We start from the raw sequence: 17,005 nt of genomic DNA, 5'->3' as shown, positions 1-17,005 counted from the left end.
CCATATGACCCAGCTATCCTACTGCTGGGAATATATCCAAAGGAATGGAAATCATCAAGTCGAAGGTATACCTGTTCCCCAATGTTCATTGCAGCACTCTTTACAATAGCCAAGAGTTGGAATCAGCCCAAATGTCCATCATCGGATGAGTGGATATGGAAAATGTGGTATATCTACACAATGGAATATTACTCAGCTATAAAAACGAATGAAATACTGCCATTTGCAACAACATGGATGGACCTTGAGAGAATAATATTGAGTGAAACGAGTCAGGCAGAGAAAAAGAAATACCACATGTTCTCACTCATTGGTGGGAGCTAAAAATAAACAAATTAATTCACCCACATACACACTCACAAAAAATCCGGGGGGGGGGGAAGATATAACAACTATACTTTTTTGAAGTTGTTACAACAAGCAAACGGAAAGGACATTCTTGGGTGGGAGGGGAGAGAGGGAGGAGGGAGGGAGGTGTCGGTGATGGGCCATAATAATCATATACATTGTATATTGACAAAATAAAATTTTAACGAAAAAAAAAATGTGTGATTAGGCTATACCGTTTTTCCGATGAGAAAAATGTGAATTTACCAAATAATTCTGTATAAATACCCATGGCATTACTCAATTTGTATTTATAGAATACAAATTCATTTGCCAAAAATATTAACAATTATAATACTTTATATTTTAAAGATGAATGCAGTTTAGTTTTCCCCAAATTAATCCAGCAACACTAGCAACCCTTCACCGTAGGGCAGCCGCTAGTAACAGCTCACCGAGGCTACACCCTCAGTGCCGCTGCCCAGCAATGACCCCCCCAGACAGGCTGAGGAGACCCTGTTCATCCTGCAGTAGAGATGAGCTCAGCCTGAGAGCCGTGGGCAGAACCAGGGCTCCACCCCATGCCAGCGTTCCCCGTGTGGGAGTAAAGCCCAGGGGAGAATCAGTCACGGCACACTGACGGTCTGTCACTTGCACAGTCAGGGATGGGTGTCACAGAGGAGGCCTTCTCAATATCAAACACTGGAACAGCAAGAGTCCCTTCTAGGAACCAAATTTAAGGTGAAATGCAAAGGCATGGAGAGTAGAGTTGGGGGCAGGTCCACAGAGAGCTGGGGGCTGGACTTCAGGTGGGAGGAGGATCCCATGCCTTAAAGTGGGAATTGGGGATTCTTCAGATCTGAGCTAGACCCAGGCCCACCACTGGTCACTAGCGTCCAGCCGGCTGATGCAGGGACAGAAACAGGGGAGAGATGGCCCGGCAGCCACTCGCAGGGAGCGCGGCTCAGCCCTAGCCAGCCCTGTTCAAGTTGTGGGAGCAGAGCCGCTGCTGAGCCCTGGAGAGCCCCGGCTGCGGCCTCGCTTCAGCCTGCTATTTCCCATTTCACTTCCTAATAAAGTCCCGTTTCAAACAGAACCAAACACACCCCGCAGGTGATGGCCACCCAAGGAAGCATGGGTAAGTGGAGAGGGACACGGGCCTTCCTTTCCCATCACGCTGCAGATGGCGGTGGGGCGGCAGGATTAAAACCAGCCACAAACTTTGCAAACGCAACCAAAGAAGAGGGCGCAATCTCACACCACAAGCCTCAAATAAGAAAAAGACAAAAGGGAAAAAGAAGCCAAGGTGAAAGAAAGGTTCTGACAGGGTCTGCGTCTGGACCACCCTGAGTCCCCGCACATAGGCCAGGGGAGAAAGGGGAGTCCGCAGTCCGGAGCGTCCCACGAGGCAGGATAGGTGGCCACGTTGGGGCTCTGGCCAAGTGGTTGGGGTTCAACCAGACACTTCTGCATTTGTGTGCTTCATAAGGGGATCCCACTAAGTGTTTACTTGTTTTTTGAGAGGGCGTCACTACTCGACAGAAAAAACTTGGAAGGCCACTCTCCTGACCCGTTTTACACTAGGCTCTGGCTGGTGTCTGTTGGGCATCCCAAATGCCACAACTCTCCTTGGACAGATCGTTGTGTGACAGCATGTTGGAGATGGGGGTGACTGTGCCCAGTGGCTCTGAGCAAGTGCCAACCAGATTGCAGCTGCTGCTTGGGGAAGTGATAAAGGGGCAGGCACTAGGCGATGGGAGCGGGAGAGACGGCCACAGGGACGGGGAGGCCCAGGAACCTGGAGGAACAGATGGACGTGCTGCCTGCATGGACAGAGTGGGGCTGGGCAGTCAAGGCATCCAGCCTGAGGAGGACAAAGGGAGGGGGAGACTCGGGACCAGAGTCTGGAGGGGAAAGCCAGGAGTGAGGCTGGCCAGTGTGGAGCACATGCGAAGCAACCAAAGTGCGGGTGCCACGGGGACGCGCCACCATCCCCCAGAGCCAAGCCACACTCATCCACTGACTGTCCTCCTGTCACAGACTGACAGGTGCTAAGGACATGGATGTAACTCCTCAACTGAAGTTCTCAACTTCAAAAAACGTACCCAGCAATGGCAGGAAACATCCCCTTTTGAGGATGTCGAGGTGGGTGGGAGGGAAAACCTGGCAGAGCTGCTTGGCACAGAGCAATCAACAACAGACCCAAATCAGAGAATACGCACTCATCGCCAGAAAACTGCGCCCTGCAAACACGCAGAACCAGAGAACTGAAGGCTCTTTCTTGCACTAACAGTCAGAAGGTCTTACTCTTGCACATTTCCCCTTTGCAGGTCGACATCACACTGCTTTTGAACGCTGTTGGTACTCTGTTTGAACGTGTGTTTCAATAATTTCCCACAAGGAAGATCATTACACATCAAGATTCTCTGTAATGCTAGAATGTTCTTCCTCCTCTCGAGCCAGAATCTGCTCCCTGCCCCTAACCCTGGGGCCCTGGTTTGTCCTCTACAGGTACCAAGCACTAATCCTTCTTTCATCGGGTGATCTGAGGCCACTGGTGGGCAGCCATGATAGGTCCTTTCCTTCTGAGAAAGTGAAAAAACACACTTCAGGTTGACAAAGATTGCAAAAATAGCTTTGTCCAATTTCCTTAAAGCCACAAAACCGTACGGTGAGGACATATACAACAAACGTATAATACATGACGCGGGAGCAGTTAAGTGAGTCCATGTTACCTCACTGGAATGGTTAAATAAACATGAAGTACTTCCGAAAGGATGATTCATTAATCACCAAAACCAGACTGGACGGCTAGGTAGAGACAGCCCCCAATGTGTGAGCGGGTTGCTTTCCAAAGCTGGTTCCTCAGTCCCCGTGTGGAACTCAGAGTGCATTCTTCCCACGGAAACTGTGCTGCCAGAGTCCCCAGGCCCCCCTTGGTGAGTGTGAACCTGCTACTGACCACGGGCTATAAAAACATTGCTGTGTGGAAACGCATTCCAAGTTTCCAGCAAGACCCTCTCAACAAGCTCCTGTCCACTGCTGTGGAGGCAGGGTGGGGTCTCATTTCTGCCTGAGGCAGGAGTCCCAGGGGAAGGGGGCGGCAAACGGGATGGGGCAGGGGGCTCCAGGAACTGAGAGTCCAGGTCTGGAGCTGGAACTCCCCCGTAAGATGGGGCTGGGGGTCACAGGCGAGGTGGGGATTTGGAGGGCCAGGGCAGGGAGGGGTGCAGAGTGCAGTGAGCCCCGCAGCCAGGCCTGAGCCCTGGTCACTCCACCTGGTGTCTACATGATTGGGATCGATTTCTCCTTGCTCTGCCTCAGTGCCCTACCTGCAACAATGGCAGAATATAACACAGACCTTCCAGAATTAACACACTAACTAAACAAGAGAACTTGCTGCTTTTACTCTTATAGTCAGAAAAGAAACTGAAGATGGAAAAATAATAAGACATGAAACGTTACCGAATAAAACACAAATAAGCCACCTGGTGCAGTTCCTGACAGGCAGGATGTGCTCATGAAACACTATCTCCTCCCTGCTTCCCTCCTCTGCCTTAGCGGGACTCCACACAGAAGGGGAGGGCCTGTCCCTAGTGGCCCCAGGGTCTGCACTGGAGAAGAGTGGGAAGGGCTGGGGTGGAAAGCCCCCAGAGACAGGGGAGTCACCGCCACCCAGCCAGCACCACTTCCTCAAAAAGGACACGCAGAGCTGGCGAGGGCTGGGAGCCAGGGACTTCCCACACTCGGAAAGTGTAGCTTTTTAAAAAATTATAAAATGGTCTACGTAATGAAGATCCCTGGGGTTCCTGCATTCACTGCTCACAGAAAAAAACTTTTAGAGGTGAATAAAGATTATTACATATGATTAAACTGAACATATTAAGTAAACCTCTCAAATTTATAAATTTCCTGCAGAGATCAATGTCTCCCACCAGAAAAGAGAAGTTAGAACACAGTGGAAAGGGTAAGCATGAACAGAATATTATAAAGACCATTCGCTTTTATCTTGGATTTGGTTACAGGGGCTATTTCTTTTCATAAAGGAAGTTCCTCCCACTCCCAGCCTAAGACTGATTAAATGACATGATTATGATTGTACACAATATAGGAAATATAATTCCTTTTATCCAAAGAAATGCATCCCAAACACAGAAGCTTTGGGGTCGTTCTGGTCGCAGCGTTAGGAAGCAGCGTGGTGTAACGCAGGATGTAACCCTTCCCGAGCTTCCCGTGGAGAGGCCCAGCCCAGCAGAGCGTGGCGGCCGGCACCTCCGCGTGCAAGGCCTTAATGCTCCACGTTCCGCCAGGTGAAAGCGGCCCTTTCTAAGGCCAAGGACTGAGGTCGGCAGGTGTGGGACAATAGAAAGTTTCCAGAAAACTGCACTTCGTGTCTCTTTAACTCACTATAAAAGAGGGCAGCCCTGGACCTCACTCCTGCCCCAGCCGAGCAGTCTCTGCGGCTATTATCTGGATCCAGACCATACCCAGCATGTAAATGAAAATGAAGCGCTGGTGCCCCTTAAGACACCGTATAACCCAACTCTCACAGACAGGGGAATAGGTTAAGGCTGTAGAAAACAACAACAAAACTTGGGATCATAAGGACTTTATGAGTATTACAAGAAATGAGGAATATTTGGAAAAAACTCTCCAAATCATTTTGGGGTTTAAAAAATATCATTGAACTAAAATGATAAGGATTATACCAGACAAACCTTAAGTGAAATAAGACATTTCTGACTATGTCCGTTTTGGATCAGTCCTGTTAAAAGAATTCCTGCACATAAAATGACTGAGAAGGCAGAAAGTTTTTGATTCCTCGTCATCCCACACGCTTGACTCATCTGCTACACTTTTCCTAAGAAAAGAAAAACTTAGCAACTGAGAGTCTCGCCCAAATTTCCAGAGTTGCTCAAATTCAGCAAGTGCTTTGAAATCTGAACTTGCTGGTTTAAAAGCTGGTTATACAACACAGGAATAGCAGAAACATGCTTTAACTTGTCACACACCACAGGATGTGCTGTGGCCCAAGCACACTGCCGCGCCTGGACACACAGACACTCTGTCACTCCGAAGTGTAGGTTCATAACATCTCTCTGCAACAAACAGCCTCCAAAGCACACGTTGCAGCCACCAGGGAGCTCCCCCCAAGTTATCTCCAACTAAAACCCTCCCACAAGTGGAGAGGAAAAGGCAAAGAAACATCTTTTTTGAGTGCATCAAATGGCAAATACATTTTCACAATCAAAAACTTCATTTAAAACATTAAAAATATACATCAGAAATTGTGACTTACCACCATCAGACACAGTTGCAGACTGAAAGAAAAGAGAGAGAGACATGAGTTAATTAAGCCTCATGACAAAAATCAGGAAGACGGACGGGACAAAATGGGAAGGCGCTTGGGAAGGCTCTTAGAGATGCCATCCAGGTGCAGGTGTCTGAGGACAGCCGGACGGGCAGTGAGGTAGGCGCCGTGGCCCCGATGCCCGGGCAAGCTCCACCCAGACTGGGTGACACCCACGAGGAAGTCATCGTCATTTTCATTTGAAAAGAACAAATCCCAGCATGTCTGACATCACAGTCTTAGTAACAGCCTCAATGAAAACAGCTTCATAAACTTCAGGATGAGCAGATGTCTCCCACTCTGCACGTGACACACCACATCCAGGAGGAGGCGAGCACGCACCAGGCCCAGAGAGGCCAGGTGACCCCGGATCTGGACTCCACACCTGCTCGCCCAGGTGGTGGAGGAGCGGCCACAAGAGACGGGTCAGGGAGAAGTTTCCAGGGGGAAGCCTGGAAGAGCACAAGAGGCTGAAGGAGATGAGGTGGCTGGTCTAAGGCACAGGGACAAGAACAGACAAGCCCTGCAGCAGAGACACAGGTGGTTCCGGAAGGCAGGCTGGTGTTAAGGAGGAGGCTGAGGAGCTTGCAGCTTTGCTGACATGGACAAGCAGAATAAGAAAAAGCCACAGGTAGTTCCTTAAGGGGAATGGCATGTTAGAAGTGTCTGGGAAAGACTATCTGGGGGGCACTTGAACCTGTCAGGGATGCCAGTTCCGAGGCAGTCAGTTGGGGATATGGTGATAGCCCCGGGACTGAGGCCAGGAGGGAGGGGAATCCAGAGAAGGAGCTGGGATGTGCAGGCATCCAGAGAGCGCAGGCCAGGGGGGTGGGGGAAGCTGAGGGGTTGGGGGGCAGGTGAGGGGCCAGGGGACCTACGCCTTTGCTCAGGCATGCTGGCCCCCACATAGGCCCCTGCTCTGAGAGCAAGTGTGTGGCAGACCTGAGAGACTGCACAGGTAAAAGCCCCACAAGCAGCTGTGCCAGACAAGCAGGTGACTGATGTCCACAGCACAGGACCATGATGTCGTAAGTAAGAACGAACCTTCTGCTTCTGGTTGGCTATGGGGAAGCCTCCCAGGGCTCGTACCCCAGGACCTGTCTCCCCAGGACCCCATCCTCACCAAGGCCTCCCAGGCCCGGGAAGGGCTCGCACTCATATCCTCTCTCTGTGCCATAGGCACAGGCTGCCAGGGGACAGCACCATAACCAGACAACCTGGTTCACGAAGCAGAGCTGTGCCTCTTCAGCGTGAGGCCACCACCAACGCCTCCTCCTAAATCCCAGGCCATCCCCCAAAATTGGAAGTCATTAGGGGTTAAGACCAAAATCCAAATAAGCAAGGCTGAGGGGGAGGTGACCAAGGAAAGGAGGAGCCAGGACTTCCAGCTAAAGCCCCCCTTGCCCACTGCCATGGAGGCACCATCCACCTTCCACCCCAAGGAGCGAAAAGGATACAGATGCAGTTCAAATTTTAAAACAAGCGACACATATAAACTGGTATCCTGTACTTCCAGTGTGACCATCCACCCCCCAGCGCCAGGGCCGCAAACCCTGGCCCCCGCCCGCCACGGAAGACAGTGACCCTCTGCATTCCAAGCAGACTTGGTGTTGTCATGGAGCCCCGCTTCAGCCCTCACCTGGCTGACTCACGACCTGCAGGACTCAGAGAGCCCACCTAAGTGACCATCCTTCTCCGCCCAGACAAACAGTAAGTTTCAAACCACCATGGGTCCTGAGCCCAGAAACATAAAAACCCAGTTTCAGAGTAGCCTGGCACCTTGACACATTTTCCGATAGTAAAAACGTGCACAGCTGTGCGTCCACTTTTCGCTCTCCTCTTGTCAGACGGGAAGTGAAAGAGCAGACGGCTAGCAAGCCAGCGCCTGGCCAGGAGACCGCGCCCGCAAGGCTCTGATTTTTATTGCAGAAGCTGAGGCGTGGGTCTCCTTCGCAGGCGCCACAATCACACCTTGGAAAGCTGCCTTTCTTTCCACACCCACAATAAATCATCTACGATCTTGTTAAAAAGCTAAATAAAAGCAAATTATTCCCTTGAGATTATGAGAGGTAAATCTGCAAGGCCATACACAAAATCAGATATACTGCCCGTAAAAAGGTCGGAAAAGTAAGTCACAAAATGCAAACTTCAGAAGTATGAAGGAGGGCTCACTTCACGGCCTGCTCACAATTGAAACTACAATCTCAGAGTGCGGCAGACAGAACAAAGTGCACCAGAAGGTCTCTACGACGCAGCATTTACACCCCAAACGAACTAAACTCAAGACCCGGAAGAGGGGGTGTCCCAGAAGCCAAAGAGAGAACTAAGGAGAAGGTGGCCGTTGAGTGCATGGTGCACCACGAGGCTGAAGAAGGTGGGGAGAGGGACAGAGCCATACCCATCTGGGGAGGGCGCAGCCGAGTGGCAAATGGGCAGGGCTGCTGGACAGAGGCTCTGGGAGGCCCTCCAGGGCAGTACTGCTGGATCCGGGTAAAGTCCCACAGCATGCTTTTCTTAAAGTAAACTTAATTTTTCAGTTTTAGACTTACAGAAAATATATATGGAAAAAAGACAACACAGAGTCAAACACGCTTTTTAACATACAGCTGCTCCATGATCGTAAGGGGAGTCCCTGAAAGAGACGAGAAGGGAAGGGAACCATGAGCAGCCAGCAAATGCCAAGGCTGCCAGGGCCAGGAACCCAGGCCGCCTCGGCCGCAGCGTGCCATCCCCAACCTGACACCCTCCAGTCCAGCCAAGGCCTCCAAGGGGATGGCGCCGTCCAGCCCCACCTCCAGGCAGCGGCTAACACAAATCCTTCCGGAAGAAAGTGCCCGAGGCCCTCAGGAGCTCCAAAAAGCGAGCCCACCCAAATATGAGCTCACCAGCAAAAATTCAAGGGAAACCACCCAAAGTAAGAGTCAGTGGAGACAACAAGTGACAGACTCTCAGACACAGGGAAGGTGTGATACGGAATGTCAGGTGACTGCCTATGAAATCATACAGCAGTAAAAGTTGGGAAAAAAGAGGAAGTAAGGTGGCGGATTTGAAAAATTACTGTATGGAATGTCTGGCAGTGAGAAACACAGATGTTGAAGACTCCACAGACGAGTGACACCGAGACTAGAGGGTGGAGAGAATTTGGAAATTGGAAGATAGAACCAAGAAACCCGCTGCTTGAGGCTCAGAGACAGGGCACAGAAAACAGCAGGGCAAACAGAGACGGCCTGGGCAGCACGTAGTCACACAGCCGCCTGGAAAGAGCTTGCCCCACAGGCCGTCCCGGGAACTTCTTGAGGACACCACCAGGAAGAGGCCCAGGACCCAGACTCTGAGTTAAGAGGCTCCCCAGGGGTTCCATCTGTGTCTCTATTGTCCAGCAATTTCCAAGAGGGACTCAAAGTCTCTGAGCCATTGCCTCAAGTGACTACGGCAGTCTCCCCTTGTCCACAGGGAGCACATTCCAAGACCCCCAGTGGATTCCTGAAATCACGGAGAGCACACGATCCCAAATATATGATGTTTTCCTATACATAAATACCTGTGATAAAGTTTAATTTATGAATTAGGCATAGTGAGAGATTAACAGCAACAACTAGAAAAAACAGAACAATTACAACAATATACTAGAATAAGATCTACGTGAATGTTTATCTCTGGAACACTTGCAGGCAGTACTTGATCCTGGTACCTGAAACTTAGGAGAGCACAACCTCGGATAAGGGATGGTCCTGCTGCCAGTTCAGGTAGCTGTTCCAAAAACGCACTCTCCTAACCCAAACTCTAAACAAAGCTGCAAGCATCTGGGGACCCACGGGCTGGTGGGCTCTGTGCTCTGAGGGTTCACCTGGGGGGCCAGTAAGGACTGGAAGGTCACAAACAACCCCCACCCAGCCCATTTCTTCTCAAGGCCCCTACATTCTGTATATAAATGCCTGATGAAAGGTGATTCCCACTGGAATTGCTCCTAACACATATTAACATGAAGCAGATCACGTGAAAACTCATCACGCAGCCCTTTTCACTCGTGGTTTTCCATCTTCTCTGCTCACCACTTTTTACCCTGACAACTGTTTATATTCCAACCAAACATTAACCGAGAAGTAAAGACCAACAGGAACATATTTTAACATTGCCTGGACATAAAAACCACCGTACTCCAAGTTTACATACTTACAGAGAAACAGGAGACAACGTTTCCTGACGAGATTACTTAATTCGCAAAGAAACAATTTATAATGACCATTAATAAAATTACTTTTGTTAATGTCTGACATCTATTTATAAGAACACACTCGAGGGTGACAGAGCCACACCTCCCTCGTCAGCTGCCAGCTCCTCGCCCTTTGACAAGGACACCACACAGCAGCTGAGGAGCCTCTCTCTGAGGGGCTTTGCTCTCGCAGGAGGTAAGAATTTTTTTTTAATTGAAGCATGATCGATTATATGTATTTGGGGGTACAACGTTGACTACCATCACCTGTGTACAACATGTGTTAATCCAATCAATATTATTTGCACGTTAACTACTACAAATCGTAATTATTCTCTATGCCCCTTACCTAATCTCTCCTCTCCCCCCTTTCTCTCCCCTGTCCAACCTCTAGTAACCATAGATTTCTTCTCTCCTTCTGAAAGATCAATGTGTTATTGTGGTCTTTTCTTTCTTTTTCTTTCCTTCTTTCTTAGCACCCACTTATGAGTGAGAACATGTGGTATTTCTCTTTCAGTGTCTGGCTTATTTCGCTTAACATAATTTTCTCCAAGCTCATCCATGTTCCTGCAAATGGCAGAATTTCATTCTTTTTTATGGTAGAGTAGTATTCCATTGTGTAGATATACCACAGTTTCTTTATCCAGTCATCCGTTGATGGACATTGATGTTGGTTCCATATTTTGGCTATTGTAAACAGAGCTGCCATGAACATGGGAGTGCAGGTATGCCTTCAACATGAAGATTTCCATTGCTTTGGGTATATACCCAGCAGTGGGATTTCCGGATCGTACGGTAGTTCTGTCTGTAGTTGTTTGAGGAGCCCCCATACTGTTTTCCATAACGGCTGCACTAATTTACAGTCCCACCAACAGTGTAGGTAGGAGGGTTCCCCCTTTCTCCACATCCTCACCAGCACTTGTTATTCTCAGTCTTTTTTTTTTTTTTTTTTTAAGATGACTGGTAAGGGGTTCTCAACCCTTGACCTGGTGTTGTCAGCACCACGCCCTCCCAAGTGAGCTAACCAGCCATCCCTATATAGGGATCCGAACCCGTGGCCTTGGTGTTATCAGCACCGCACTCTCCCAAGTGAGCCACAGGCAGGCCCTCTCGGTCTTTTTAATACTGGCCAGTCTAACTGGCATGAGATGATATCTCAATGTGATTTTGATTTGCATTTCCCGAATGATTAGTGATGTTGAACATTTTTTCAGGTACCTGTTGGCCATTTGTATATCTTCCTTTGAAAAACATCTATTCAATTCCTTTGCCCATTTTTTAATTGGAATATTTGGTTTTTTACTGTGAAGTTGTTTGAGTTCCTTATATATTCTGGATATTAATCCCTTGTCAGGTGTATAGTTTGCAAATATTTTCTCCCATTTTGTAGGTTTTCTTTTTCAACTCTGTTGTTTCCTTTGCTGTGCAGAAGCTTTGTAGTTTGATATAATCCCATTTGGCGTAAAAACAGACACTTGGACCAATGGAACAGAATAGAAAACCCAGAAACCAACCCACATACTTACAGCCAACTGATCTTTGACAAAGGCAACAAGAATCTACACTGGGGAAAAGACAGCCTCTTCAATAAATGGTGCCAGGAAAATTGGACTCCTATATGTAGAAAAATGAAACTAGACCTGAACCTCTTGCCATATACCAAAATCAACTCAAAATAGATTAAAGACTTGGGTATAAGACCGAAACCATGAAGTTACTAAAAGAAAACATAGGAGAAACAATTCAGAAAGTTGGACTGGGCAAAGACTTTATGAATAAGTCCTCAAAAGCACAAGTAACAAAAGGTGGTAAGAAGTAAAGCAAGTGAGGCACTGGGCACTGCTGCAGGCGCAGGTGCAGGCAGGGGCAGGACCAGAGCTAGAGGGAGGTGTGTGTACAGGGGGCAGGGGCAGGTGATGGTGGGGATGAGGCAACCTCCTGACCACAGGGGAGAGAATGGAAGAAGCAGGTAACTTCCAAATCATTTGTTTGCCTTGGGATTAATGACATGCCCTATTCTGACCAAGTTACCCTCAAAGCCTGGTTTGCATTTTTTCAAGCACATCCTTGCTGACAGAGAAGGAAGCAGTCCAAGATGGCAAAGATTCAGAAATCACCATAGATAATTCCCAAAGAACATCATTCACAAACAAGTAAGACTAACAGCAGTTCAACTTGACAATTTTTTTTTTTTAATGTGATTCCCATAACATACATCTCCTGTGATGGCTGCGGGAACCAAGAGATCATTCACACAATGGGTTGGCACATGCTGGTTCACGTCACTCTTCTATTAATTATCAGGACCACTTCTGGGCCATGACTGGACTTGCCTGTGTTCAGGAGCAACCTGAGGTGGCACCAGAATAACTGAAGGCCCTTCCCTTGGATGATGGGGTTATGAATTTTTTTTTTTTGATGAATAAAAATTGAATATATTTAAGGTGTACAATGTGATATTTTGATATACATATATGCTATAATATGATTAACACAATCCTATCAGTTTTCTTTGTGTGATGAAAATCTACTTAGAAAATTTCATCTGCACATTACAGTATTATTAACTATAGTCACCATGAGCCATTCATCCTTAAGTGAAACCACGCACCCTTCGACCACAGCCCCCCGTTTCCCCCACGACACAGCCAGCCTCTGGAACCACTCTTCTACTCCGTACTTCTCTAAATCTGACGTTTCCACATATAAGGGAGATCATGTCTTATTCGTCCTTTTGTGTCTGGCCTATTTCACTTAACATAATGTCCTCCAGATTCATCCATGTTGTTGCAAATGACAGGATTTCCTTCTTTTTTAAGGGAGAACCATATTCTCTTGTATATATAAATATACATATCACATTTTCTTTATCCATTCATCTGTCAACAGACACTTAGATTGTTCCCATATCTCGAGTATTGTAAATAATGCTTGAACAAACACAGGCGTGTAGCTATCTCGTAGAGATGCTGACTTCATTTCCTTTTGGATGTATACCCAGAAGCGGGATCACTAGATCACATGGCAGTTCCATATTTAATTCTTCAGGTAACCTCCATACCGTTTTCCATAATGGCTATCCTAATTTACACTCCCACCAACAGTGTGCAGGGCTCCCTTTTCTCCACATCCTCACCAACGCTTGTTATAATTTATCTTTTTGATAACAGCCATCCCAACAGGGGAAAGGGGACACCTCATCGTGGTTCTGACTGCATTTGTCTGATCATTGGCCATGTGGAGCACCTTTTCATAGACCTGCTGGCCATTTGTATGTCTTCTCTGAAAAATGTCTACTCGGCCATTTTTTAGTCGGGTTATTTGTTTTTTTCCTATTGAGTTATATGAGTGTCTTATATATTTTGGATATTAACCCCTTAGTGGATATATGGTTTGCAAGTATTTCTCACACCCACAGGCTGTCTCTCATTCTGCGGTCTCCTCTGCCACGCAGAAACTTCGTTTGATGCAATCCCATTGTATCTTTTCACTTTTGTTGCGTCCCAAAATGTCACCACCAGGACCAACATAATGGAGCTTTTCCACTATGTTTCCTTCTAGGAGATTTATGGTTTCCATCTCACAGTTCAGTCTTTAATCCATTTTGAGTTGATTTTTGTCTAAGGTATAAGATAAGGATCCAGTTTCTCAACGTGACTTTTAAAGTTAGGCATTGCCAACTTTCGTGGCATACTTGAACCACTATAACATTTTTTATAAATTAAAACGTAACATTTTCCTAACGTTTACTCTGAGGCCCAGTACTATTTGTATTAATAACTTGTTTTTGTTAGCCTATCTTGAATTCTTCCCAAATTTCCATATCTACTTGTTATACTTACCAAAAAAGGGCAGCCACAAAAACAAAGCCACCAGTGAAAAAAGGTCCCAGTCAGTGGCATTTTTCTGTACTTACAATTTAAACACATACCATAAGTAAACAGCTCTAAAAATTTCTATAACATGCCTCCAAGATTGGAATTTTACACTAAAGTAAATATACTTCTGTTTTCAAGAAACAAACTATTTTAGATAAGTAATTTAAGTTCAAACAATCTTCATTTCTTGGAGTCAGTCTCTTAAACTTGATAGTTCAGTGGAAATTGATTTGAATTTATCCTGGGCAAGAAAACTGTCTGAACCACATATCTTCCATGTATATTTTATTTTGAATTAATGTTTTTGAAAGATTTAAATAATTTTTATAGAGTGTTATATGATGAATCTAATCTTTGTCAGGGTTGACTGGGTGAGTAACATTAAACAAAAGGAATTATTACAAAAAATAATTTCCAAACTACATGGGCATACAATCATATACGGTAGCATAAACTTTTCATTTTGAGCCACTGACAAAGTTTCCTACCTTGGACATAGAAAATATTAAACAATAACATAATATTCCTAAATAAAAGACCGGAGGCCTGTAAGTTGCTCAAATGTATTAAACGTTCTGCATACTAAGTGAAGAAATACAAATAATTTAATTTTAAAAACCTTAAGAATTTAACAACCCAATCACATCTAATATATATTTACTTTAGCATTTAAAACTTTACCATTTATAAGACAGTTCCTTGCTGGACCCACTGTAGGGAGAGCAGGATCCATGCAGGGTACTGCAGACCCCTCAGGGGCAGGGCTTGGGGTGTCCAGGCCAAGGGCTGCACTGGTGGCGCACAGGACTCTACCACCCTTGCGACCTTCCAGGAGCTGACAACCTGCCTTGGATACCCATCTCCTTCGCCTGAGGCCAGGGGCACCTGCTCCTCACGCTCCTGAGCTCGGGCCTGCTCCCTGCTCTGCTAACACAGTCTTCAGACCCAGTCGTGACCAGCATTTGTTAAAAGATGAAAGTGGAACAGAACAAGAAAGAGAAAAATGAAATACATCCCAGGGTCTATGCTGTTCTTGGACTTGGCATCCACGCTGCGTGTCCAAGTGTGTGCATGTGTGTGCGTGTCACCAGGTGGGTGGTAGGTAGTCCAAGGGCCTGACTGGCCGCACCAAGGAGGAGCCTGATCCCTTTGTGCTCTGTCTGCATCTCCAGCCCTCCCGTGGAACACCCCTGTCTATGCCCCAACTCTCATCTGCAACCTCACTTAGGGCTTGCCCACCTGAGTTCAATCGCCTGAACACTTTCCCTGGCAAGCCTTCCTTGCTACCCTCTGCCCAGGCCTGGTCCCCGGGACAGGCCCGGCCATAGCCATGATGACTGTCCTCACAGAACAGCCACAGTTTCCCAGGCTTTGGGACACAGGAAGGGACCACTCCATGGACCCCAAATAGGCCTAAACCCCGGCCGATCCTGGCACCAGGACATGCGAGAGGGTTTCCAGCCCACAACCAGGAGGTGCCACCAGCTTTTTTTCTGCTCTTGCGCACACACACACGCACATGCAAATGCAGTTTCTTTTTTTTTTTTTTAATTTTAACAAACTAGCAGGTTCAACCAGAGACACTGGAGACAGGGCCTACGTGGAGGCAAAGCAGAGGTGCACTGTGTGTGCTAGGCCCACACTGTGGACTGTCAAGAATCTGTGATGCAAGAGACAGGGAAGACATGGAGTGCCAGCACCACAGGGCTGTTCCATGTGCCCAGGGACACACAGGACAGCTGGAGAGAGGGGTGCGGCTGGAGACCGGGGTGGGGTCAGAGCCTGCCTGGGATGGGCCAACCAACCCGGCAGGGATAATCTCCTACTGGTGGAGGTGAGTCTGTGGTTCTCTTCTTAAAATGTGCCCGGACGCGTGTGCGTGTCCCAGAGAGTTGACCTTCAGTAAACCAGAAGAAAACGAATCAGGGCGAAAACGACAAGGACAGCATCTTCCAAATAATTGAAAGGCTGACATTCGTCTCCTACCCTTGGTGAAGCCTAAGATAATTCACCGTAGAACCCTGATGCGGGGTGTGCAGCTAGCACACTGACAGCACTGAGTCTGTGTGGACACCTGACTCTGAAATGTCTGTCCACTTGTCACTGCCCTCCCTCTCCGACCCGGGTCGGGATCTCCGCACGGGTGTGGCCGCTCCGCTGTGCAGGACTGAGAGCGAGGAGACAGGACCCACCTCCCAGCTCCTACCTGGATGGGAAGGTGCCTGTAGTTCAAGGTCGCCAATCTCCCAATGATGTGAAAAAAGAAATACCAATAGTTTCCCTCAAACGTGCTGAGGTCTTTTTGTATGGCTTCCAAGAGTGAGAGTGTTACGATATGAGAAAACAGTCTGTGCCCCCAACGCATGAGCGAGATAAGCAGAGGGTCCCACCCCGTTTTGGGGGCGACAGGGTGGGGCAGCGGCGGAGGTGGGGAGCCCGTGGAGAGAGGCCTTGTGCCCCGCACACCCGGGATCGTACTGACCGGGGACGCTTGCCAGTGTGGGCTGAGAAAGAGAAACTCAGTCAAATGCAGAGAAACCCCGCGACAGCCACCCGGGGTCCCCCTGCGAGACTCAGACCCCCGCGCAGAAGGCTGGCCGTGCGTCTGGGCGGTGGCTCTCCCACGACGCGGACATGCCACGGAGCCCGCGCGGTCTCCAGAGGGTCCTCCCCTGGCGCTCCAGCGGCCGCGGCTCCCGACGCGTGTCCCGGCGCCCCAGATGAGCCCCGCGCGCAGAACCCACGCCGGGCGGCGGGACGCGGGCGGGCCGCAGCCGAGGGCACCTCCCGCGCAGCCCCGGGCCGCCGCGGGCGCTGGGCGGGCTCTATGAGAGCTTTTTCCCCTGGCCACGCGCACTTCTTTCAGGCTGCGTCCCTGACCACGACGCGGCGGCCGCGTCCGGTCCCCCCAGCGCGCCTCCGCGCGGCCCGGGAAGCACGGAGGGGCCTCCGCACACATGCAGGGGCTTTGCGGGCTTGTAAAGCGCAGCGGCAGGCAGGGCTGTTCCTGGACACGTGTGGCGTGCACGGGCCGCGACAGTCCATTTTAGGGGAAGCAGCAGCTGACGTCCTCCGCTCTCCAGCGCGCCCTCTCCCCACCACCCCCAGGGCGGGCCGCCCGCTGCCTGCTGCTCAGACGCCGCAGGTCATCACGCGCACGTGAGCCGCTTACTTGACCGATTAACCGTCTGCAAAAACTTCAAAAGGAACCCCAATTCTTTAGACAGGCAAGTACAA

The 17,005-nt window shown here is 48.7% G+C and overlaps 1 protein-coding gene across 2 annotated transcripts in view; it reads right to left on the bottom strand.

Annotated features, from left to right (window-relative positions):
- RGS12 (regulator of G-protein signaling 12) overlaps positions 1-17,005 on the bottom strand; it is a 97,784-nt gene that overhangs the window by 48,225 nt on the left and 32,554 nt on the right. For both annotated transcript variants that reach the window (XM_008567757.1, XM_008567820.1), the window contains one exon: positions 5,627-5,648. In XM_008567757.1, the coding sequence (XP_008565979.1) occupies positions 5,627-5,648 (22 nt within the window). The remainder of the gene's footprint in view (positions 1-5,626; positions 5,649-17,005) is intronic.

Source organism: Galeopterus variegatus, unplaced genomic scaffold (assembly GCF_000696425.1).
Source record: "Galeopterus variegatus unplaced genomic scaffold, G_variegatus-3.0.2 Scaffold3, whole genome shotgun sequence".
Lineage (NCBI taxonomy): Eukaryota > Metazoa > Chordata > Mammalia > Dermoptera > Cynocephalidae > Galeopterus > Galeopterus variegatus.
This window is presented reverse-complemented; position numbering and strand designations above follow the sequence as displayed.